At 42.8% G+C, this 23,311-nt stretch overlaps 1 protein-coding gene across 10 annotated transcripts in view; it reads left to right on the forward strand.

Annotated features, from left to right (window-relative positions):
* dop1a (DOP1 leucine zipper like protein A) overlaps positions 1-23,311 on the forward strand; it is a 249,275-nt gene that overhangs the window by 210,762 nt on the left and 15,202 nt on the right. For 8 of the 10 annotated variants that reach the window (XM_048600578.1, XM_048600584.1, XM_048600582.1 and 5 more), the window contains 5 exons: positions 75-227; positions 5,958-6,094; positions 13,751-13,806; positions 15,225-15,389; positions 20,081-20,210. In XM_048600578.1, the coding sequence (XP_048456535.1) occupies positions 75-227; positions 5,958-6,094; positions 13,751-13,806; positions 15,225-15,389; positions 20,081-20,210 (641 nt within the window). Of the gene's footprint in view, positions 1-74; positions 228-5,957; positions 6,095-13,750; positions 13,807-15,224; positions 15,390-20,080; positions 20,211-23,311 lie in introns of those variants that run through there. The other 2 variants (XR_007262801.1, XR_007262802.1) reach the window with 1 other exon arrangement.

Consider the following 23,311-nt stretch of genomic DNA (forward strand, 5'->3'; position numbering starts at 1 on the left):
GTAAAAGCTAGTGTAGAAACTTATAATGTATCTGAGCAATTTCTCTAACCAGGTAGTGGTTTCCACTCCCACAGCTCGAGTTGCCGTGGCACAAAGCAGTTCGCTCAATTTGTTTGCAAGTCGTGAGGCAGAGCTGGAACAGCGAGCAATGCTTCTAAAGAGACTGGCCTTTGCTATTTTTAGTAGTGAAGTGGATCAATACCAGAAGTATCTACCAGACATACAAGGTTGGTAACACCACTCAAATGTGTATTCAGGCATCTTGCACAGAAGGTAGAGCAGTTACAGTGGTCGTCTCTGAGATATTTAGGTAACATTTGTCAATTTGGTAAAACACGAATTAATTAAGGAATATCATGAAACCCTGCACACCAATACTCTTAAGTCATATCCCCACTGATGATGATTAGTTTGAACCCTGGTTGCTCAGCAAGAGGCAGTGGCATGATAGTGCCAGGGGTGCTAAATTGGTCGCTGCAATTAAGTGAGAAATAATAATTACATATGAGGCATCTGATGGCATTAACCTTCTGTGTGACAGCCCTCTGCAATGACAGGTTTTCAATGTTAACCCTCTGTCATAAGACCAAGAAGCTTTGATTAGATAGTGGTCTGTACCCTGGTAGGGTATAGCTGATCATTAATTCCCTTGCGGCACCGAAGCCAGGTTCTCTTGAGCCACCACGGTGCTAGCCTCCATACTCATCTCTGTCCAGACAGCCTTTGCCAATCAGAATGGCCCTTTGTTGCCATATGTTGGGAGAACTTCCCTGCTTCCCTGGAAGCCTCTATGAAGACAAAACCAAAAATTGCTGGGAAAGCTCAGCAAGTCTGGCAATATCTTTGGAGAGAAATCAGCATTAATGTTTTGGGTAGAGCCACCCTTCCTCAGAACTTTCACTCTCCATAGATACTGCCAGACTTGCTGAGCTTTTCCAGCAATTTCTGATTTACAGTTCTTTTGATTTTTATTTCTTCTCTGGGAAGACCCTGCTAAAGCATGGTGCCACTTTTTGTCTGGTCTCTGACCTCTCTAGAGATGGGCAAGGGTGATAAGCAGAAGTTGAATGATGTTCTTGGGTCACAGTGGGTGAAGTACTTTCTGGTTACTTTTTAATCATGGTACGTGTTGGAGTCTAGAATGTCAGCTGACCCTCCACCCATAAAATTTGGCATTTTATCCTCTCATGAATATGTAATGAGCAAGTCTCAAGAAACCAGAATTCAGCCTACAGCACAATTCTAAAGAGTTGCAGCAACACAGGACCTGAGGGTACATGTATGTGTATCTTTAAAGGTGGCAAGGCATATTGAGAATGGTTAGTAAAGCATTTCAGATTTTGATATTTATAAAACAGGCATTGAGTGTAAAAGCTGTAATTTATGAAACTCTGCTCAGATCGCAACTGGAGTACTATGTTCAGTTCTAGTCACCACATTTTAAGAAGGATGCAGAGTAGCTTTAACAGAATGGTACAAGGGTTGAATTTCTTTTTTGCTGTATGGTTAAGTCAGAGAAGCTGAGGTTGTTTGTCTTGGAGGTAAAGGGATTGAAGGAAATTTTGATAGCGCTTTACAAGATTGTCAGGTTTAGTTAAGGTAGATGAAGAAAAATATTCTAATTAGCCCAAGGAAAGGGACAAAGTTTTGGACTGAAGATACAAGGAGGCTTTGAGGAAGGATTTTTTTATGCAATGAGTAGCAATGACCTGGAACCCTCTGCCCACAAGTGTAGTGGTAGCAGAGACAGTGAGTGAATTCAAAAGGAAATTGGATAGGTGCTTAAGGAAGATAAACCGGCTGACACCTCCTCCTACCACCCCTCGATCGTGACCCCACTCTTGTTCACCAAACCGTCATCTCTCAGACCATTCATAGCCTCATCACCTCAGGTGACCTCCCAGCCACAGCCTCCAACCTCATCGTTCCCCAACCCCGCACTCCACTACCTCCTTCCCAAAATCCACAAACCTGACTGCCCCAGTCAACACATTGTCTCTGCCTGCTCTTGCCCCACTGAACTCATCTCCACTTACCTTGACTGTCTTTTCCCCCCCGGTCCAGGAACTCCCGACCTACGTTCAGGACTCTACCCATGCCCTCCACATCGTCCAAGACTTTCATTTCCTCAGCCCCCAAAACTTTATCTTCACCATGGACATCCAGTCCCTGTACACTTGTATCCCTCACACAGATGACCTTAAAGCCCTCTGCTTCTTCCTCTCCCGCAGACCCAACTGGCCCACTCCACCGAGATCCTCATCTGCTTAATGGAACTTTGTCCTTACCTTCAACAACTTTTCCTTTAACTCCTCCCACTTTCTAAAGGAGTGGCTATGGGCACTCATATGCATCCAAGCGATGCCTGCTCCTTTGTACGATACATGGAACAGTCCCTCTTCTGCTGTAACACCAACACTATCCCTAACCTCTTTCTCCGCCACATTGATGGCTGTATTGGTGCTGCCTTGTACTCCCATAAGGAGCTTGAATAGTTCATCAACTTTTCCAACACCTTTCACCCCAACATCAAGTTCACCTGGACCATTTTCAATATCTCCCTCCCCTTCCTGGACCTCCTCGTCTCCACATCCGGCAACCATCCCAGCACCAACATCCATTTCAAACCCATTGATTCCCATAGCTACCTTGACTACACCTCCTCTCACCCATCCTCCTGCAAGAATGTGATCCCTTACTCCTTATTCCTCTGCCTCCACTGCATCTGCTCCCAAGATGGATCGTTCCATTCCCGGACATCCCAGATGTCCTCCTACTTCAAGGACCGCAACTTTTTGGCACCATTGATCAAAAGTGCCCGCAATTGCATCATTTGCAATTCCCGCACTTTTGCCCTCAAACACCCCTCCCCCGAAGGGAAGTAAAGGCAGAGTTCCCCTAGTCCTCATGAACCACCCCACCAACCTCCGCAACCAACGCATCATCCTCCACCACTTCCATCACCTACAATCCAACCCCACCGCCAAAGACATATTTCCCTCCCCACCCCTATCTGCCTTTCGTAGGGACTGTTCACTCTGCAACTCCATCATCAGCTCCACACTGCCCACCACCCCACCACACCCAGCACCTTTCCCTGCAACCACAGGACATGCTACACCTACCCCTACACTTGCCCTCTCACCCCCATTCAAGGCCCAAAACAAACTTTCCATATACAACAGGGGTTCACCTGTACATTTTCCAACCTGGTCTATTGTATCTGTTGCTCCCAATCATAGAGGAGGCCACATTGGTGAGACCAAGCGCAGTCTCAGTGACCAATTCGCAGAGCACCTGCAGTTGTACCCTGTAATTAATTAACACCTTCCGGTTGCTATCCATTTTAAGTCGCCCTCTCACTCCCTTGGTGACATGTCTGTCCTGGGCCTCCTCCAGTGCCACAATGCCGCGACATGCAAACTGGACGAACAGGACCTCATATTTCACCTTATGACCCTATAGCCCGATGGCCTGAACATAAAATTCACCAGTTTCAAAATCTCCCCCCTACCCCCTGGCCTCATCCTATGTCCAAACCTCCCCCTTATCCCCGCCTCTTTAACCTGACAGAGCCTATCCGCCCTACCCTTACCACTGACGAATTCCTGCTACCCCTATCTGTATCCACCTATCACCATGCCCCTATCTTCCCCCAGCCCCAGTCCCAGCTCCAACCCCACGATTTATTTCCCAGCTCCCTTCCCCCTCCCCAGCCCTGATCAAAGGTCTAGGCCCGAAACGTTGACTCTCCTGCTCCTCTGATGCTGCCTGATCTGCTGTATTCCTCCAACTCCAACCAGCAAGGCCACTTCATTGCGGGGGGATAAATGGTACAATGAAAAGTTTTGTTTTGCATGCAGTACATGCAGATCATATCATACAAAGTGCATAACGGTAATAGAGCAGAATGAGGAAAACAATGTTACGCTGCGCAAGACACACAGAGCGAGATCAATATTAAATTTGAAATTTGAGAGGTCCATTTGGAAGTCTAATAACAGCAGGAAGAAGCTGTTCTTGAATCTGTTGGTGCATGTGTTTAAGCTTTTGTATCTTCTGCCTGACAGAAGAGATTGGAAGAAATTATAATTGTGGCGGAAGGTGTCTTTAATTAATTTGGCAGCCTTCCCAAGGCAGTGGGAAGTTTAGATGGAGTCAGTGGATAGGAGCATGGCTTGACTGGGCTGTGTTCACAACTCTGTAGTTTCTTACAGTCCTGGACAGAGCAGTTGCCGTATCGAGGATGAATATGGATGCTGAATATGGATAGAATGTTTTCTATGGTGAATCCATAAAAATTGGTAAGAGTCTTTACCTACATGCCAAACTTCCTTAGCCTCCTGAGGAAGTGGAGACGTCGTTGTGCTACCATTGATGTAGATGGGTGTGCCCCCCACCTTGCTTCCTGAAGCCAGTGGCTAGCTGTTTCATTTTGCTGACGTTGAGGGAGAGATTTTTATCTTTATATCATGCCAAGCGCTCTGTCTCATCAGTGTTTGAGATCCGGCCTACAACAATGGTATTGTCAGCAAACTTGAAGATGGAGCTTGGATGAAATTTGGCCACCCAGTTGTGAGTGTATATAGTACACAGCCTTGTGGGGCACCAATGTTGAGGATTATTGTGGAGGAGGTGTTGTTGCCAGTTCTCGCTGACTGCGGTCTGTGAGTCTGGAAGTTGAAGATCCAGTTACAGAGGGTGGAGCAGAAACCTAGGTCTCAGAGTTCGGAGATTAGTTTGGTTAGAATTATCGTATTGAAAGCGGATCTGCAGTAGGACCTTGACATACATTGAACAAACTTGGTTAGTTTTCACTTGAAGGGGTGACGTGATAAATTAGTCATGGATGGAATAGATAATTGGAGTCTTTCCCAGGGTAGAAATGTCAGTTAGTAGGGGACATGGGTTTAAGGTAAAAGGGGATAAGTTTAAAGGAGATGTGACAGGGAGGCTTTTTGCAGAGCGTGTTAAGTGCCTAGAATGTACTGCCAGAGGAGATGGTGGAAGTGGATACAACAGCAACATTTAAGAGACATCTTGGTAAGATATGAATAGGCAGGGAATAGAGGGATACAGAGGCAAAAGGTTTTTAGTTTAGAAAGATTAACTCCTGAGTTAAACTGAAGAAAAGGTTTCTTCGCATCAATAAACATGGAACAAAATATGTCTTATGAAATCCTTTGAACATGTACGACGTTTCAGACAGATACTAAGGGATGAGAGCCACAACCACATCAGCTCCAGTGGAGATTCACTTCCCTTGGTACTTCAAGTCAAAATTTTAGTGTCCTCTGATCATTCCACTCTGCCCAAGATTTCTCAGATATAATTATCATAAGCAAAGCAAACCTCAGCAATTCTCCATTCCACAAACCTTTGAAAGTTTCATCTATCTGTTTTTTTTACTTTTGAACAGAAACTGAACTCTCAAAAGCATCGTGTTTTGGTTCTTACAACAAATCAGTTCTTCTTGCATTGCCACAGCAGTAGCTTCTTTGTTTTTCAATCAACAGCTATCCTTATTCTTTGAGATACTTTTGGAAGATATTAAAATCTCACCCCAACTTGATGGTTTTTGTTTGAGTATCTCTATCATTTGGACATTTTAAAACAATTACATTGTGAATCTGTAAAGCGTCTCCTTTCTTGGGAAGACAGATTCAAATCACTGGTGCAATTTAAATTTGCTTCAGTAATAAGATCTGTAATTTAAAGGTGGTCTCAATAAGGGTGACCATGAAATCATCAATTGTTGTAAAAAGCCACCTGGTTTACTAACGTCCATTAGGAAAATGTCATGCATATCCAGCCTGGCTTTATATCAAAACAAATTATCCTATGGATTAATCATAATTAGTGCATGTAGATCATCATCTTAGAATTATCTTGCCAGCAAATGCCACTCATTAATTTATATGTTTTTTTATTGATCTTTGTATTTTTTACCATTTCAGAGCGCCTGGTGGAAAGTCTGCGTCTACCACATGTCCCCACACTCCATGCCCAGGTTTTCCTATTTTTCCGGGTATTACTGTTACGGATGTCTCCACGCCATCTCACCTCATTGTGGCCTACTATGATCACAGAACTGGTAAGCTGACCATAGAGTCATAGAGCTATATAGCACGGAAACAGACCTTTTGGTCCAACTCATCCATGCGGACCAGATGTCCTAAATTAATCTAGTCCCATTTGCCAGCTCGTGGCCCATATCCCTCTAAACCCTTCCTATTCATACACCTATCCAAATGGCTTTTAAATGTTATAATTGTACTAGCCTCCACCATTTCCTATGGCAGTTTATTCCATACACACACCACCCTCTGAGTGAAAACGTTGCCCCTTAGGTCCCTTTTAAATCTCTCCCCTCTCACCTTAAACCTATGCCTTCTAGTTTTTGACTTCCCTACCCTGTGATAAAGACCCTAGCTATTTCACCCTGTCCATGCCCCTCATGATTTTATAAACCTCTATAAGGTCACCCCTCAGCCTCCAACGCTCCAGGGAAAATAGCCCCAGCCTATTAAGCCTGTCCCTATAACTTGAACCCTCCAATCCAGCAACATCCTTGTATATCTTTTCTGAACCCTTTCAAGTTAAACAACATCTTTCCTTATAGCAGGGAGACCAGAATTGAATGCAGTATTCTTAACCAATGCCCTGTACAACCACAACATGACATCCCAACTTCTGTACTCAATACACTGACAAATATAGGCAAGCATACCTTCTTTACTACCCCATCTACCTGAAACTCCACTTTCAAGGAACAATGAACTTGTACCCCCATATCTCTTTCTTCAGCAACTCACCCCCCGGAACCTTCCGGTAAGTGCATACGTCCTGTCGGATTTGCCTTATTAAATGCAAAACCTCACATTTATCTAAATTAAACTCCATCTGCAACTCATTGGACCATTTGATCAAGGTCTCATTGTACTCTTAGATAACCTCCTTCACTGTCCACTATGCCAGCAATTTTGGTGTCATCCACAAAGTTACTATTCACATCCAAATTACAAAAAGCAGTGGACTCAGCACTGACCTCCGGTCCAAAAGCAACCTTCCTGCTCCTATGATGCTGCTTGGCCTGTTGTGTTCATCCAGTTCTACACCTTGTTATCTCAGATTTTCCAGCATCTGCAGTTCCTACTATCTCTCCACAACCATCTTCTTTTTCCTACCTTCAAGCCAATTTGTATCCAAATGGCCAGCTCTTCCAGGATCCCATGTAATCTAACCTTGCTAACCAGTCTACCTTGCAGAACCTTGTCAAACGCCTTGCTGAAGTCCATGCAGACAACATCTGCCTTAATCAGTCTTCTCAACAAACTCAATCAAGTTAGTGAGACCCGTTTTCCCATGCAAAAGCCATTTTGACTATCTCTAATCAGTCCTTGCCTTTCCAAATGCATGTGAATCACACTGTACCTCAGAATCCCCTCCGACAACTTACCGACCACTGATGTCAGGCTCACCAGTCCATAGTTCCCTGTTTTTTCCTTACCAGCGTTCTTAAATAATGGCACCACATTTGCCAACCTCTAGTCTTCCGGAACCTCATCCGCGGCTATCAACGATATCTCAGCAAGGGACCCAGCAGTCATTTCCCTAGCTTTCCACAAGGATCATCCAATTTTTTTGAGTTGTGTAAAGTTTATAATTGCCATCACTCCATTTATGCATTAATCTTGCCAAAACATAAATTCAAGTGAATCAAATATCCTTTTTGCAACAGAAGTGCCTCCTGATTTAGAACTAAGAGGAGCTGCAGACGCCAAAAAACAGAAGTTATTGGAAAACAGAAATTACTGGAAAAACTCAGCAGGTCTGGCAGCATCTGTGGAAAGCAAGCAAAGTTAACTTTTCGGGCCTAGTGGCCCATCTTCAGAACTGATTTTAAGGAGGAAAAGGCTGATAAATATGCTGGTGGTGGTGTGGCAGGGAGAGGAGGACTAAATGGAGATGACATTAAGCTGGGAGGCAGTGTATGCTGAGAGGAGGATGCTTAGAGGCTGCAGGGTGACTTGGACAGGCTGGCTGAATGGGAAAAACATGGCAAATGCAATATCATATGGATAAATGTGAGGTTATCCACTTTGGTGACAATAACAGGATGGCAGATTATTATCTGAATGGTGGCAGTTTAGGAAAAGGTGAGGTGCAATGTGAACAGTTGCTGAAGATTGGCATGTACACGCAGCAGGCAGTGAGGAAATCATGCTGGTCTTCATCATAGACTCCCTTCAGTGTGGAAACAGGCCATTCGGCCCAACAAGTCCACATCACCCCTCCGAAGAGCACCCCACCCAGACACATCCCCCTACCCTTTCCCTGTATTCCAACATTTCCCATGGCTAATCCACCTAATTTACACACCTCTGGACACTACAGGCGATTTAGCACGGCCAGTCCACCCAACCTGCATATCTTTGGATTGTTGTGGGGAAACCGGAGCACCTGGCAGAAATCCACAGAGACACGAGGAGAATGTGCAAACTCCACACAAGCATTCGTCTGAGGGTGGAATCGAACCAGGGTCCCTGGCACTGTAGGATCCCTGGAGAGGATTTGAATACAGGAGTAGAAATGTCTTGCTGCAGTTATACAGCGCCTTGGTGAGGCCACACCTTGAGTATTGTGTGCAGTTTTGGTCTCTTAATCTGAGGAAAGAGATTCTTGCTATTCAGGGAGTCCAGCGAAGATTCACCAGACTAATTCCTGGGATGGCAAGACTGACATATGAAGAAAGACTGGATCGACTGGGCTTGTACTCACTAGAATTTAGAGTGAGGGGGGAATCCCATAGTAACATAAATTCCTGATGGGACTGGACAGGCTAGATGCGGGAAGAATGTTCCCAATGTTGAGGAACTCTAGGACCAGGGGTCACAGTCTAAGAATAAAGGGTAAATCATTCAAAGAACAAAGAACAAAGAAAATTACAGCACAGGAACAGGCCTTTCGGCCCTCCAAGCCTGCGTCGATCCAGATCCTCTATCTAAACCGGTCGCCTATTTTCCAAGGATCTGTATCCCTCTGCTCCCTGCCCATTCATGTATCTGTCTAGATACATCTTAAATGACACTACCATGCCCGCCTCTACCACCTCCGCTGGCAACGTGTTCCAGGCACCCACCGCCCTCTGCGTAAAGAACTTTCCACGCATATCTCCCTTAAACTTTTCCCCCCTCACCTTGAAATAGTGACACCTAGTAATTGAGTCCCCCTCTCTGGGGAAAAAGCTTCTTGCTATCCACCCTGTCTATACCTCTCATGATTTTGTAGACCTCAATCAGGTCCCCCTCAACCTCTGTCTTTCTAATGTAAATAATCCTAATCTACTCAACCTCTCTTCATAGCTAGCGCCCTCCATACCAGGCAACATCCTGGTGAACCTCCTCCCTACCCTCTCCAAACCATCCACATCCTTTTGGTAATGTGGCGACCAGAATTGTATGCAGTATTACAAATGTGGTCGAACCAAAGTCCTATACAACATGACCTGCCAACTCTTGTATTCAATACACCGTCTGATGAATGAAAGCATGCCGTATGCCTTCTTGACCACTCTATCGACCTGCGTTGCCACCTTCAGGGTACAATGGACCTGAACACCCAGATCTCTCTGTGCATCAATTTTCCCCAGGGCTTTTCCATTTACCACATAGTTCGCTCTTGAATTGGATCTTCCAAAATGTATCACCTCTCATTTGCCTGGATTGAACTCCATCTGCCATTTCTCCGCCCAACTCTCCAATCTATCTATATTCTGCTGCATTCTCCGATGGTCCACTTCACTATCTGCTACTCCACCAATCTTAGTGTCATCTGCAAACTTGCTAATCAGACCATCTATACCTTCCTCCAGATCATTTATGTATATCACAAACAACAGTGGTCCCACACGGATCCCTGTGGAACACCACTGGTCACAGTTCTCCACTTTGAGAAACTCCCTTCCACTACAACTCTCTGTCTCCTGTTGCCCAGCCAGTTCTCTATCCATCTAGCTGGATTAGCCCTGGACGCCATGCGACTTCAGTTTCTCCATCAGCCTACCATGGGGAACCTTATCAAACACCTTACTGAAGTCCATGTATATGACAGCCACAGCCCTTCCCTCATCTATCAACTTTGTCACTTCCTCAAAGAATTCTATCAAGTTGGTAAGACGTGACCTTCCCTGCACAAAACCATGCTGCCTATCACTAATAAGCCCATTTTCTTCCAAATGTAAATAGATCCTATCCCTCAGTACCTTCTCCAGCAGCTTCCCCACCACTGATGTCAGGCTCACTGGTCTATAATTACCTGGATTATCTGTGCTACCCTTCTTAAACAAGGGGACAACATTAGCAATTCTCCAGCGCTCTGGGACCTTACCCATGCTCAAGGATGCTGCAAAGATATCTGTTAAGGCCCCAGCTATTTCCTCTCTCTCTTCCCTCAGTAACCTGGGATAGATCCCATCCCGTTAGGGTCCACCCTAATGCCTTTTAGAATACCCAACACTTGCCCCCTCCTTATGCTGACTTGACCTAGAGTAATCAAACATCTATCCCCAATCTCAACATCCGTCATATCCCTCTCCTCGGTGAATACCGACACAAAGTACTCATTAAGAATCTCACTCATTTTCTCTGACTCCTCGCATAACTTCCCTGCTTTGTCCTTGAGTGGGCCAACCCTTTCTCTAGTTACCCTCTTGCTCCTTATGTATGAATAAAAGGCTTTGGGATTTTCCTTAACCCTGTTTAAAGATATTTCATGACCCCTTTTAGCCCTCTTAATTCCTCATTTCAGATTGGTCCTACTTTCCCGATATTCTTCCAAAACTTCGTCTGTTTTCAGTCGCCGAGACCTTATGTATGCTTCCTTTTTCCTCTTTGCTAGTCTCACAATTTCACCTGTCATCCATGGTTCCCTAATCTTGCCCTTTCTATCCCTCATTTTCACAGGGACATGTCTATCCTGCACTCTAATCAACCTCTCTTTAAAAGCCTCCCACATATCAAATGTGGATTTACCCTCAAACAGCTGCTCCCAATCCACATTCCCCAGCTCCTGCCGAATTTTGCTATAGTTGGCCTTACCCCAATTCATTACTCTTCCTTTAGGACCACTCTCGTCTTTGTCCATCAGTATTCTAAAACTTACAGAATTGTGATCACTATTCCCAAAGTAATCCCCTACTGAAACTTCAATCACCTGGCCGGGCTCGTTCCCCAACAGGTCCAGCATGGCCCCTTCCCGAATTGGACTATTTACATACTACTCTAGAAAACCCTCTTGGATGCTCCTTACACATTCTGCTCCATCTAAACTCCTAACATTCAGGACTGAGATGAAGAAAAATTTCTTCAGAGTTGTGAACCTGTGGAATTGGGGCCAGCTCATTAGATATTTTCAAGAGGAGGCTGGACGTGGCCTATGTGGCTAAAGGGATCAAGGGGTGTGAAGAGAAAATGGAAGTGGGATACTGAAATGGCATGATAGCCATGATCATATTGAATGGTAGTGCTAGCTTAAAGGGCCAAATGGCCAACTTCTACACCTATTTTCTATGTTTCCGTGGACCAGGGAGAGAGAAAAACAGTTGGGCAAACAAAGTAATGGGCAAAGGTCAGCCTGGGAAATTCAATAGCTGCTAATGGTGACTATTACTGGCTGACAATGGGCTGTGTGTGGTTGTTGTCCATGTGATGACAAGGTCCGGTGAATGGAGGTCGGGGTAAGGACGTGGGAGAGGGGTTCAGGCCCTAAAATTATTGAACTCAATATTGAGTCCAGAAGGCTGCAGGGTCTCCAAGTGGAAAATGAGATGCTGTTCTTCCAACTTACTCTAGGCTTCGCTGGAGCACTGCAGGAAGCTTGATTTTGGGCAGGGAACAGTGTTGTGTTGAAGTGGCAGGCAACAGGAAGCTTAGGGTCATTTTGTGGACAGAATGTGGGTGTTCTTGCAAAGTGGTTGCCCAGTCTGCGTTTTGCCATCCCAATCGAGAATAGACCACATTGTGAACAGCGAATACAGTAGAGTAGATTGAGTGAAATGCAGTCCTCTACACTGGGGCAATGAAATGCAAACTCTACCAATGCTACCAAACCCGCTGAGCTTTTCCAGTAATTTCTGTTTTTGTTTCTGAATTAGAACTATATAGCCATTCCTTCATCGTTGATAAATTAATATCCTGGAACTCCCTAATAATAATGTAAATGTACCTATGCTAGGTGAATTGCAGCAGTTCAAGAGGGCAACTCACCATCGACTTCTCAGCAGCAATTAGAAATGCTCAACAAATGCTGACATGGCCAGTGATGCCAAAATACATGAAAGAAAAAATAAAAAGTGATTTGAATTAACCCAGCACATGTTAGACTCTCGATGTTGCAATGTTTTAATGGTCACACAAATGGCTTGATTTACTACTTGATTGCTTTTTTTCCCTTGCACTTCATCTCACCTCCTTTAACAGCATTTTCCAAACACACAATCTGTACCACCTAGAATAACAAGGACAGGAGGTACATGGAATCACCACCACCAGCAAGTTCTCCTCCAAGCCCCACACCATCCTAACAGCACTGTGGGCATATCTTCTTCCCTCCACCTCCCACTGCACTGCAGCAGTTTGGGAAGGTAATTCATCCCACCTTTCAAGAGCAAATGGAGATTTTCAGAAACTGCCTTGAATTACTCAAGAACCCATTAACAAAATCTTAGGATTTAAACTGATGTTTTATTCGTTACACCTCCACATAAAATAGAAGCTTAACTGTTGGAAATGAGACATTCTCCCCTGAAAATTTTGTATATGTGGCAGTGTCGTAAGAGCAACAGGTAATGTTTCTTGATTAGTAATCCAGAGGTCAGGCTAATGTTCTAGGGACAAAGGTTCAAATCTAGTCGTGCAAGTTATGGAGTTTAAATTCAATTAATTAATTAAACCTTGTATTGAAACCTCGTCTCTCTAAAGTTGACCATAAAACAACCATCAATTGTAAAAAATCTATCTAATTCACTTATGTCCTTTAGAGAAGGAAACCCGCTATCCTGCCCGGTCTGACCCATATGTGACTATAGTTCCACAATAATGCGATTGACTCTTAACTGCTTTGTAAAATGGCATTCTCAAAATTCAAGGGCAATTTAGGAATAAACAAGATACGTTAACCTTGTCAGCAGCACTTGCACATCACAGAAGAATAAAAATTAACTCTCATAACTTACAGATATCTTCATATCATGGAAATGAGTTATAAATGAATGTCTCTGCTCTGACTTCACTGAGCATGTTTTCATCTTTTGTCCTCAACTATTTTTCCATAATTGGCGAGGGGAAGCTATTTGTACTTTTGGAGGAGAGCTGCTTTTTCAACTGTGCTCATCCAATATTGCATTATTAGTCCTCAAGTCTTTCTCAAGAGGGATTTTTGCTGCATTTTACCTACTGACAAACATCTCAGTAATAACTAATCAAGAATTTCTTTCACTCTGAATACCTGCCATGGATGTATTGGCAGCATTGCTAAGTTGATTATCAGTGTGCTTGGCTGCATCACAAATGCGCCTTCAATGGCCAACAAGCCTTTGATTGGGGACTTGAGGCTAGAGCTTCTGGCTCAGATGTGTGTGGGGGATGGTGTTATCTACTCAGCATAAAACCTCATTTTGGAGGACAGCAATGTGTTTTATTTAATAGATCTTAAATAATTACATTGACCACCTTCTTCTCAAATCCTAAAGGTGCAAGTATTTTTGCTGATTGAGCAGGAACTGACAGCAGATGAAGACATTTCAAGGTAAAGGGTTTCTACAGATAATCTTGGTGATGTAACTGCATTTTCCCAAAACTAAGGTCCTGATCTCTGTTGTTGGGAAAAAATGTTCTGGTTCTTTATTCCATAAGGACAGAAAGAAAACATGAATTGAATAGTTGAGTTGTTCTCATTCAGTGAATAGGTGCATGACTCCAGTTCAAAAAATGATGCAAAAGGACCTTGCTCAAGACTGATGTGAACAAATATATTAATTTCAGCTTTCAACCTTTATGCAGTGACCCCTTTGGAATTGCTCTGCCTGGCTTTTAAACTCTGGTATCTCAAGTTATAACCTCAGCAACCCCAAGTTGCAATAGCTTCTCACTTACTGTGGCATCTCTGGATGAGGTTTAGACTTTCTTGACAATTACTGCTAAATTATTTGAGTTCAAGATCTGAAGTGCTCATCAGAACCTTAGACAAACTCTAAATTTCTCACAGACAAATCTTACATTACCACTTCAATTTGTTAATCCTTACTAAATTTGACTGAAGTGCCCATAGAATTAACAAGAATTTTTTTAAAAATTAATCAAACTTGAGCTGCACAAGACTCAATCCCACACTATGTCTTGCTTTCATTTTGTCATTTCTAACTACATTTGGACTGGATTTACACATAATGGTTCCAGAGTCACCGTGTACTTCAATAATTTTTTTTCCAAATTTTGAAGCCCTAACTTTTCTAAGAAAAGAAGAATAAAATTAAAGAAGCAAGTTTTATTTGATTATTATTAATATGTTATTAGTAATTATTATATTATTTTAAGTATTATCTTCTGGATTATTTTGGAACAAGCTGTGTATCAAAAAATACTTTGAATTTGTTTCATGTTGTTTCAGTAGCATCATAAATGATTTTGTAGAAGCATTGTTACTCCTTAAGTGATTAAGATTGATTTTTTTTTAATATAGAAAAGCTATATCATAGGGCCTATCCTTCCTGTATTTCTAAAGTTCATGTACCCAAACATGATTCTTTTCATTTGAGACCTGAACCATATCCAAGCCAAAATGATGGAAAGTGCTAGTCTACATTGAAAGTGCTGGCATAATCTGTACTTGGTTTCCAATGGGCATGTAATACACAGTTTCCATCCGTTGGCACTATATTGGCAATCTTGGTATACCACAAAACTGACTACTGGAAGAAATTAAAGTTATGACTGTACTTATAAGCTTATCTATGAGATTGGAGTTAAAGCTTGCATTGAGTACAATAGATGGCTGCCTAGGAAAGCTCTAAGCACACACTGTATAGAAATGTTCTATTCTCCAGTGTTGACATGCTCATTTTCCAAAAAAAACTCTTAAAGCGTACCACTGAATGTATAGGTCAGCACATTGTTGAAACTTTACTTACAATATTTTACCATTGTTAACCCACTTATTAATTTCAGAACTGCTGGTCCATCAGTGTCAGGCTTGGAAACTACCTACACGGGAGGTAATGGGGTCTCCACATCCTACAACAATCAGCGATGGCTTGGCCTCTACCTATCTGCGTGCAAATTCTTGGATTTGGCTTTGAACCTGCCCTCTGAAAATCTTCCCCAGTTTCAGATGTAAGTGAAGGAAGATATTATTGCTTCATTCAAACATTGCATCAAATCTGAAGTTGCTACCGTTATTGTGATTGTTTCTCAGTAATATTTTGCAGGGTCAGGACAGAAGAGAAAGGGATATTTGAAGGATTAAGTGCAAGACTTTATTCTCTGAACTGTAACCAATACTTTTGCAGACATGTGTTTTAGCTACATACGCATTTAGGAATGTATGTAGGCATTTAGGAAATCCATAAACAGGCATTTATAAAAAGGGAAGTCAAGTTGGAGCGAAACTGTTGAAAGTTTTGAGGTTGAACTAATTAGGGTTGATATGGGAATACAAGTGGAAGTAACTATTTAGATTTTCAAAATAAAATCTAATAAGCATCTGCAAGTAGATTATTGCGGAAGATTAGGGATTGAGCGTACTTTTAGAACATAGTACAGTCTGTGACAACTAACTAATCCCATGTGCCTGCTCGTGGTCCATATCCCTCTATTCCCTACCTGTTCATGTGTCTGTCTAAATGCCTGTCAGACTTTGCTATCGTATCTGGTTCTACTGCCTCCCTTGGAGCGAGTTCCAGCTATTTACTACGCTCTGTGTGCGTTTAAAAAAGAGTTCCTCCCACATCTCCTTTAAACCTGTCTTGTCTCAGCTTAAACCTACACCCCAGATTATTTGACATTTTCACCCTGGGAAGGAGACTCTGACTATCCACCCTATCCATGTTTGTCATAATTTTACATACTTATATCAGGTTGCCCCTCAGTCTGTGATGCACTAGCAAAAACAATCCAAGTTTGACTTCTCCTTGTACCTAATACACTCCAGTATAGTCAACATCCTGGTAAACCTCTTTCAGCACTCTTGCCGAAGCCTTCACATCCTTCCTGTAAGGTGGCAACCAGAACTGTGCATAGTACCCGAAATATGGCTTATACTAGCAACATGACTTGCCAGCTTTTATACTCGGTGCACTAACTGATGAAGGCAAGCATGCCATATGGCTTCATTAATACCTTATCCACTTTATTGCCCCTTTCATAAGAACATAAGAAATAGGAGCAGGAATAGGCCATCTGGCCCCTCAAGCCTGCTCCATCATTCAATAAGATCCTTTCGTGGACTCAGCTCCACTTACCTGACAGCTCTCCATAACCCTTAATTGCTTTACTATTGAAAAATTTACCCATACTTGCCTTAAAACATTCCATAAGGTAGCATCAACTGCTTCACTGGGCAGGGAATTCCACAGATTATTAACCCATTGGGTGAAGAAGTTCCTCTTCCACTAAGTCCTAAATCTGTTCCCGCTTATTTTGAGGCTATGCCCCCAGGTCTAGTTTCACCTGTAAGTGGAAACAACCTCCCTGCTTCTATTTTATCTATTCCCTTCATAATTTTATATGTTTAAAGAAGATTGCCCCCTCATTCTTCTAAATTCCAATGAGTATAGACCCAGTCTAATTATTGTCTCCTCATAAGCCAACCCTCTCAACTCCAGAATCAACCTAGTGAACCTCCTCTCCGCCCCTTCCAGTGCTACGACATCCTTCCTCAAGTAAGGGGACCACAACTACACAGTACTCCAGGTGTGGCCTCACCCAACACCCTGTACAGTTGCAGCATAACCTCCCTTTTTTCAAACTCCATCCTTCTAGCAATGAAGGGCAATATTCCATTTGCCTTCTGAATTCCCTGCTTCACCCACAAACCAACTTTTTGTGATTCATACACAAGGACATCTAGGTCCCTCGATGCTGCAGCATGCTGCAATTTTTCACCATTTAAATAATGGTCCATTTTCCTGTATTTCCTGCCAAAAGGAATGACCTCACATTGACCAACGTTGTACTCCATCTGCTAGACCCTTGCCCACTGGCTTAACCTATCTGTATCCCTCTGCTGACTTTCTGTGTCTTCTGCACACTTTGCTCTACCACTTATCTTAGTGTCATCTGCAAACTTTGACAGACTACACTTGGTCCCCAACTCCAAATCATCTTTGTAAATTGTAAACAATTGCAGTACCAACACTGATCCCTGAGGCACACTACTACCCACTGATTGCCAACTGGAAAAACGCCTATTTATCCCCACTAATTTGCTTTCTGATAGTGATCCAATCTTCTATTCCTGCTAATACATTACCCATAATGCTGTGCACATTTATCTTGTGCAGCTGTCTTTTGTGTGGCACCTTGTCAAATGCCTTCTGGAAATCCAGATACACCACATCCACTGGTTCTCTGTTGTTCACCATATTCGTAATTCCTCAAAGAATTCCAGTAAATTAGTTGAACATGACCTGTCTTTCATGAACCCATGTTGCATCAGGGAGCTGTGGACTTGGGACCCAAAGATCCCTCTATATATCAATGTTTCTAAGGGTCCAGCCATTTTACAGGATACTTTCTTCTTGCATTTGACCTTTTGTCCAGATTAAACTCCATCTTCCATTTCTCCACCCAACTTTCCAGCTGATCTATATCCTGCTGCATCTTTTGATATCCTTCCTCAGTATCCGCAACTCCTCCAATTTTAGTTTTGTCTCCAAACTTACTCATCAGACCACTGACATTTTTATCCAAATTATGTATGTATATTAAAAAGAACTGAGATTCCAGCACTGATCCTTGCAAAACACCATTGGTCACAGGCCTCCAGTCAGAAAAAACACCTCAACAGCTAGAATTTGTCTTTTATGGCCAAGCCAGTTTTGTATCTAAAGAGCCGACTCGTCATGGGCTAAATACAATTTAATCTTTTGGATCAACCTGCCATGAAGGACCTTTATGTCCAAGTGGACAACATCTACTGCCTTAGCCTATATTGATCACCTTTGTCACTTCCTCAAAAAATTTGATCACGTTTGTGAGACAAGACTTCCACTGCATAAAGCCATGCTGAGTATCCTAATAAGTCCATTCTTCTCCAGTTGCAAGTAAATCCTGTCCCTAAGAATCTTTTCTGATAATTTCCCCACATTGATATAAGGCTCACTGGCTATAATTTCCTGGATTATCCCTGTTGCCTATCTTGAACAAAGGAACAACATTGGCTATTCTCCAGCCTGTGGTAAAAGAGGATACAAAGATCTATCAAGGCCCAGCAGTGTCTTGCCTTGCCTCCCTCAGTATTCTGGGAGAGATCCCATCAGTCCCTGAGGACTTAATAAACTTAATGTTTTTCAAGACGCCGGACATCTCCTTCTTAATATCGACATGCCTTAGAGTATCAGCAAACTCCATCTAAATTTACCATCATACATGTCTTTTTCCTTGGTGAATACTGATGAGAAGTACCTCATTAAGTACCTCATATAAGGGGAGGCAATGGCACAGTGGTATTATCGCTGGACTGTTAATCCAGAGACCCAAGTAATGTTCTGCGGACCTGGGTTCAAATCCCGCCATGGCAGATGGTGGAATTTGAATTCATTAAATATCTGGAATTCAGAGTCTAATGATGACTGTGAATCCATTGCTGACAGAAAAACCTAACTGGTTCACTAACGTCCTTTAGGGAAAGAAACTGCCATCCATCTGGCCAACATGTGACTTCAGACCCACAGCAATGTAGTTGATTCTGAACTGCCATCTAGGTAAATAAATGCTGGCTTAGTAAGTGACACCCTCATCCGATGAAGGGAAAAAAAACACACTTCGTCTGGCTTTGCACACAAATTCCCTCCTTTGACCTTAAATGAACCTAACATTTCCCTAGTTACCCTCTTGTTCCTAATATACGTATAAAATGCCTCAAGAGTCTGCTTAGTACTACTTGCCAAGGACATATTATGGCATCTTCTAGCCATGGATTAAGGATAACAAACAGAAAACAAGTTAAAATAAAAAGTCATTTTCAGGTTGGCATGCTGAAACTGGTGAGATTCTTTGGGAATCACTGGGCCTCAGTTATATACTGTGTTATATATTTAAAGGGAATAAAGTTGAAGTCCTTAATTGGAGTAAAGCAAATTTTGGCAGTATGAAACAGGAGCTTTAAGAGTTCATAGAATTCCTACAGTGTGGAAACAGGCCATTCAGTGCAACAAGCCCACACCACTCCTCCGAAGAGCATCCCACCCAGACCCTTTCCCTGTAACGCTGCATTTCCCAAGTCTAACCCACCTAATTTACACTCCCCTGGACACTATGGGCAATTTAACATGGCCAGTCCACCTAACCTGCACATGTTTGGACTGTAGGAGGAAACCGGAGCACCTGGTGGAAACCAGACATGGGGAGAATGTGCAAACTCACACAGACCTGGACATGCCCAGAGGTGTAGAAGAACAGGTTAATTAAAAACCTGCAAGACTGTTCATGTTAATATGTATTGAGTCTCTGGCTTGACCTCAGGAGTACAAATGCATTGTATAATTTGTCACGAAAGAGCCAGCTATTTTTTGTGGATTAATGTAAATTCTAGTTAACCCTGGAACGTTTTATTTCAGATAGATGAAACTATTTAGACAGCACCAATTTAAAAATTAATATGCCCAAACAGAATTATAGTGGCAGCCCTGATTCTGAATATGGCTATTAGTGATGCATTTTGATAAAAATGAGTAACTTAACTATTATTAATGTTTATGTTGCTGCTGCTGCTGCTGCTGATACGTTTTCATCCTTTGAAATCTATGGACACTTCAGAGAAATGTTTGAAATACCGCAGGCTTTAATTTAGTCTGTATGTTTAGGTATCGTTGGGCTTTCATTCCAGAAATATCTGATGATTCAGGGTTGGAAGTTCGCAGACAGGGTACACATCAACGAGAATTCAAACCCTATGTCGTTCGATTAGCCAAACTGCTAAGGAAGAGAACAAAGGTATTTTGTTTTTACTGTCTGTCTAATTCCTCCTTATTCAAACTTCTAAAGGCATTGGCCTCTTTCCTGGGTAGATTTCAACAGGCACTCTTCAATTGCGCAGACAAATGGTCAACATTCACTTGTGACCCTTGATTGTGACCAACAGCAAGCTAGTCAACAACAGGCATTGTCACTGCTGAATTCCACCAAAATTTATAGCCTCATTTCACAATTATTACAAGAAGGAAGCCATTCAGGCCATCGTGCCTGTGCCAGCTGTATGATCTAGTGCCAATCTCCTGCATTTTTCTTACATCCCTGTACATCATTGCAATCCATATAACAATATAATGTCTCTTAAATATCTCAATAAAACTTGCCTCCTCCACCTTTCCAGGCAGTACAGTAAATACCCTAACAACATGGTATGCAAAAAGATTTTTTCTCACATTACCCTTGTTTCAATTGCACATCACTTTAAATCTACACCCTTTCATTTTTGTTTACAAGTGGGAACACTTCTTCCATCCCCTTTGTCTAGCTTGATCATGATTTTGAAAACCTCATAAATGATCTGGAGGAAGGTATAGATGGTCTGATTAGCAAGTTTGCAGATGACACTAAGATTGGTGGAGTAGCAGATAGTGAAGGGGACTGTCGGAGAATGCAGCAGAATATAGATAGATTGGAGAGTTGGGCGGAGAAATGGCAGATGGAGTTCAATCCAGGCGAATGCGAGGTGATGCATTTTGGAAGATCCAATTCAAGAGCGAACTATACGGTAAATGGAAAAGCCCTGGGGAAAATTGATGCACAGAGAGATCTGGGTGTTCAGGTTCATTGTACCCTGAAGGTGGCAAAGCAGGTTGATAGAGTGGTCAAAAAGGACCAAAAGGATGTGGATACTTTGGAGAGGGTGCAGAGGAGGTTCACCAGGATGTTGCCTGGTATGGAGGGCGCTAGCTATGAAAAGAGGTTAAGTAGATTAGAATTATTTGCATTAGAAAGACGGAGGTTGAGAGGGGACCTGATTGAGGTCTACAAAATCATGAGAGGTATAGACAGGGTGGATAGCAAGAAGCTTTTTCCCCAGAGTGGGGGACTCAATAACTAGGGGTCACGATTTCAAGGTGAGAGGGGAAAAGTTTAAGGGAGATATGCGTGGAAAGTTCTTTATGCAGAGGGCGGTGGGTGCCTGGAACATGTTACCAGCGGACGTGGTAGAGGCGGGCACGATAGCATCATTTAAGATGTATCTAGACAGATACATGAATGGGCAGGGAGCAGAGGGATACAGATCCTTGGAAAATAGGCGACAGGTTTAGATAGAGGATCTGGATCGACGCAGGCTTGGAGGACCAAAGGGCCTGTTCCTGTGCTGTAACTTTCTTTGTTCTTTGTTCTCAGTCAGATCTCCTCTCAGCCTTCTTTTCTCCAAGGAGAACAGTCCCATCCTCTTGAATTCTTCTGCGTAGCTGAAGTTTCTCATACCTGGAACCGTTCTAGTAAATTGCATCTGCATGCTATGCAATGCATTTGCATCTTTCCTATAATATGGTGTCCACAACTGTATGCAGTACTTTAGCTGTGGTCTGACAAATGAGTTGCACAAATTCAACATCATCTTCTTGCCCTTGTACTTTATACCCTATTAATAAAACTGAGAAGATTATGTTTTTTTTTATTACTGCTCTTTCATCTGTCCTGCCACCTTCAATGACATGTACTCCCCAGGTCCCTCTGCTCCTACACCCCCTTTAGAACTAATATTGTATTGTCTGTTGATATTCTTCTAACCAAAGTACAACACTTCATACTTCCCTGCATTGAATCTCATCTGCCAACTATCCACTTCACCAACCAGTCAAGGTCCGTTTGGATTTCCACACTGTCGTCCTCTCAGTTCTGTTATGACATAGAGTCAAATAGCCAAACCAAGTCATTCCTCCAACCTCTGTAGTTGCAACACAGTAAAATTAAACTGTCAAAGACTGCCAAATAATCACTTCAATTGTTCCTAACCAGACTTATGAATAAACAACCCCGGATGGTACACTGAGTCACTACGCCAGATACCCAGGTTCGATTCCAGCCTTGGGTGATTGTGGAGTTTGCACATTTTCCCCATGTCAGTGGGAGTTTCCGCTGGGTGCTTTGGTTTCCACCCGTAGTCCACAGATTAGGTGGATTGGCAATGCTAAATTGCCCATAGTTTCCAGGGATATGCAGGCTAGGTGAATTAGCCATGGCGTTAATTATACTGAGGCCTCAATTACCATTCAATAAATGCCATTTGCTTGAACACAGGGTCTCTTCCAGTCTTTTTGGAACCAAATACCAGGTACTGACATAGTTAATAGCAAAAATCTTCTATCTGTTTAAACACAATGCTCATCCCAGGGTCGCTGTGTCTGTTACAGAAACGTAGAATCCTTACAGTGCGGAAAGACGCTATTTGTCCCATCAGATCCACATCAAGCATCCGAAGAACATCCAACCCAGAACCAGCCCCCTACTCTATCCTCGTAACCTCACATTTAGCATGACCAATCCACCTAACCGGCACATCTTTGGACTGTGGGAGGAAACCTGAGCACCCGGAGGAAACCCACACAGACACTGGGAGAACATGCAAACTCAACACAGAGGGCCACCCAAAGCTGAAGCTCAGCTAGCCACTGAGCTACTGTGCAACCCATAGAATCCTTTTAATCAAGGCTCAGTCTGCAATTAGCCTCCAGACCTGGCCACACAAACAAACAAAGCCTTTTACTACAGATGTCCCAAAATCCACAAGCCATTTCCAGCTCAATTCAAAATTGATAAAAGAATAAACACAGTTCAGAGATAAACAAAAGAAAATAACAATACTGGCCAGATTAGCTTTTTGGTCAAGAAGGAGGGACCTCATCTAGTGTGAGAGACAACTTGAGTGAGTACATATAGCTTGGGGGGAATTTGGATGCAATGTGGGCAATCAGTGCAGAGGGGAAAGAGATGCTTTTTGCTTGCTTTTTTTTGGCTCGTGAGTTTATACATTATTTTTTTAAACAGACCAAACTGAAATCAAGGATCAGGGGCCCAGCACAAAATTGTGACTTCACAGATAAATTGTAACT

Source organism: Rhincodon typus, chromosome 9, assembly GCF_021869965.1.
Source record: "Rhincodon typus isolate 14 chromosome 9, sRhiTyp1.1, whole genome shotgun sequence".
NCBI lineage: Eukaryota > Metazoa > Chordata > Chondrichthyes > Orectolobiformes > Rhincodontidae > Rhincodon > Rhincodon typus.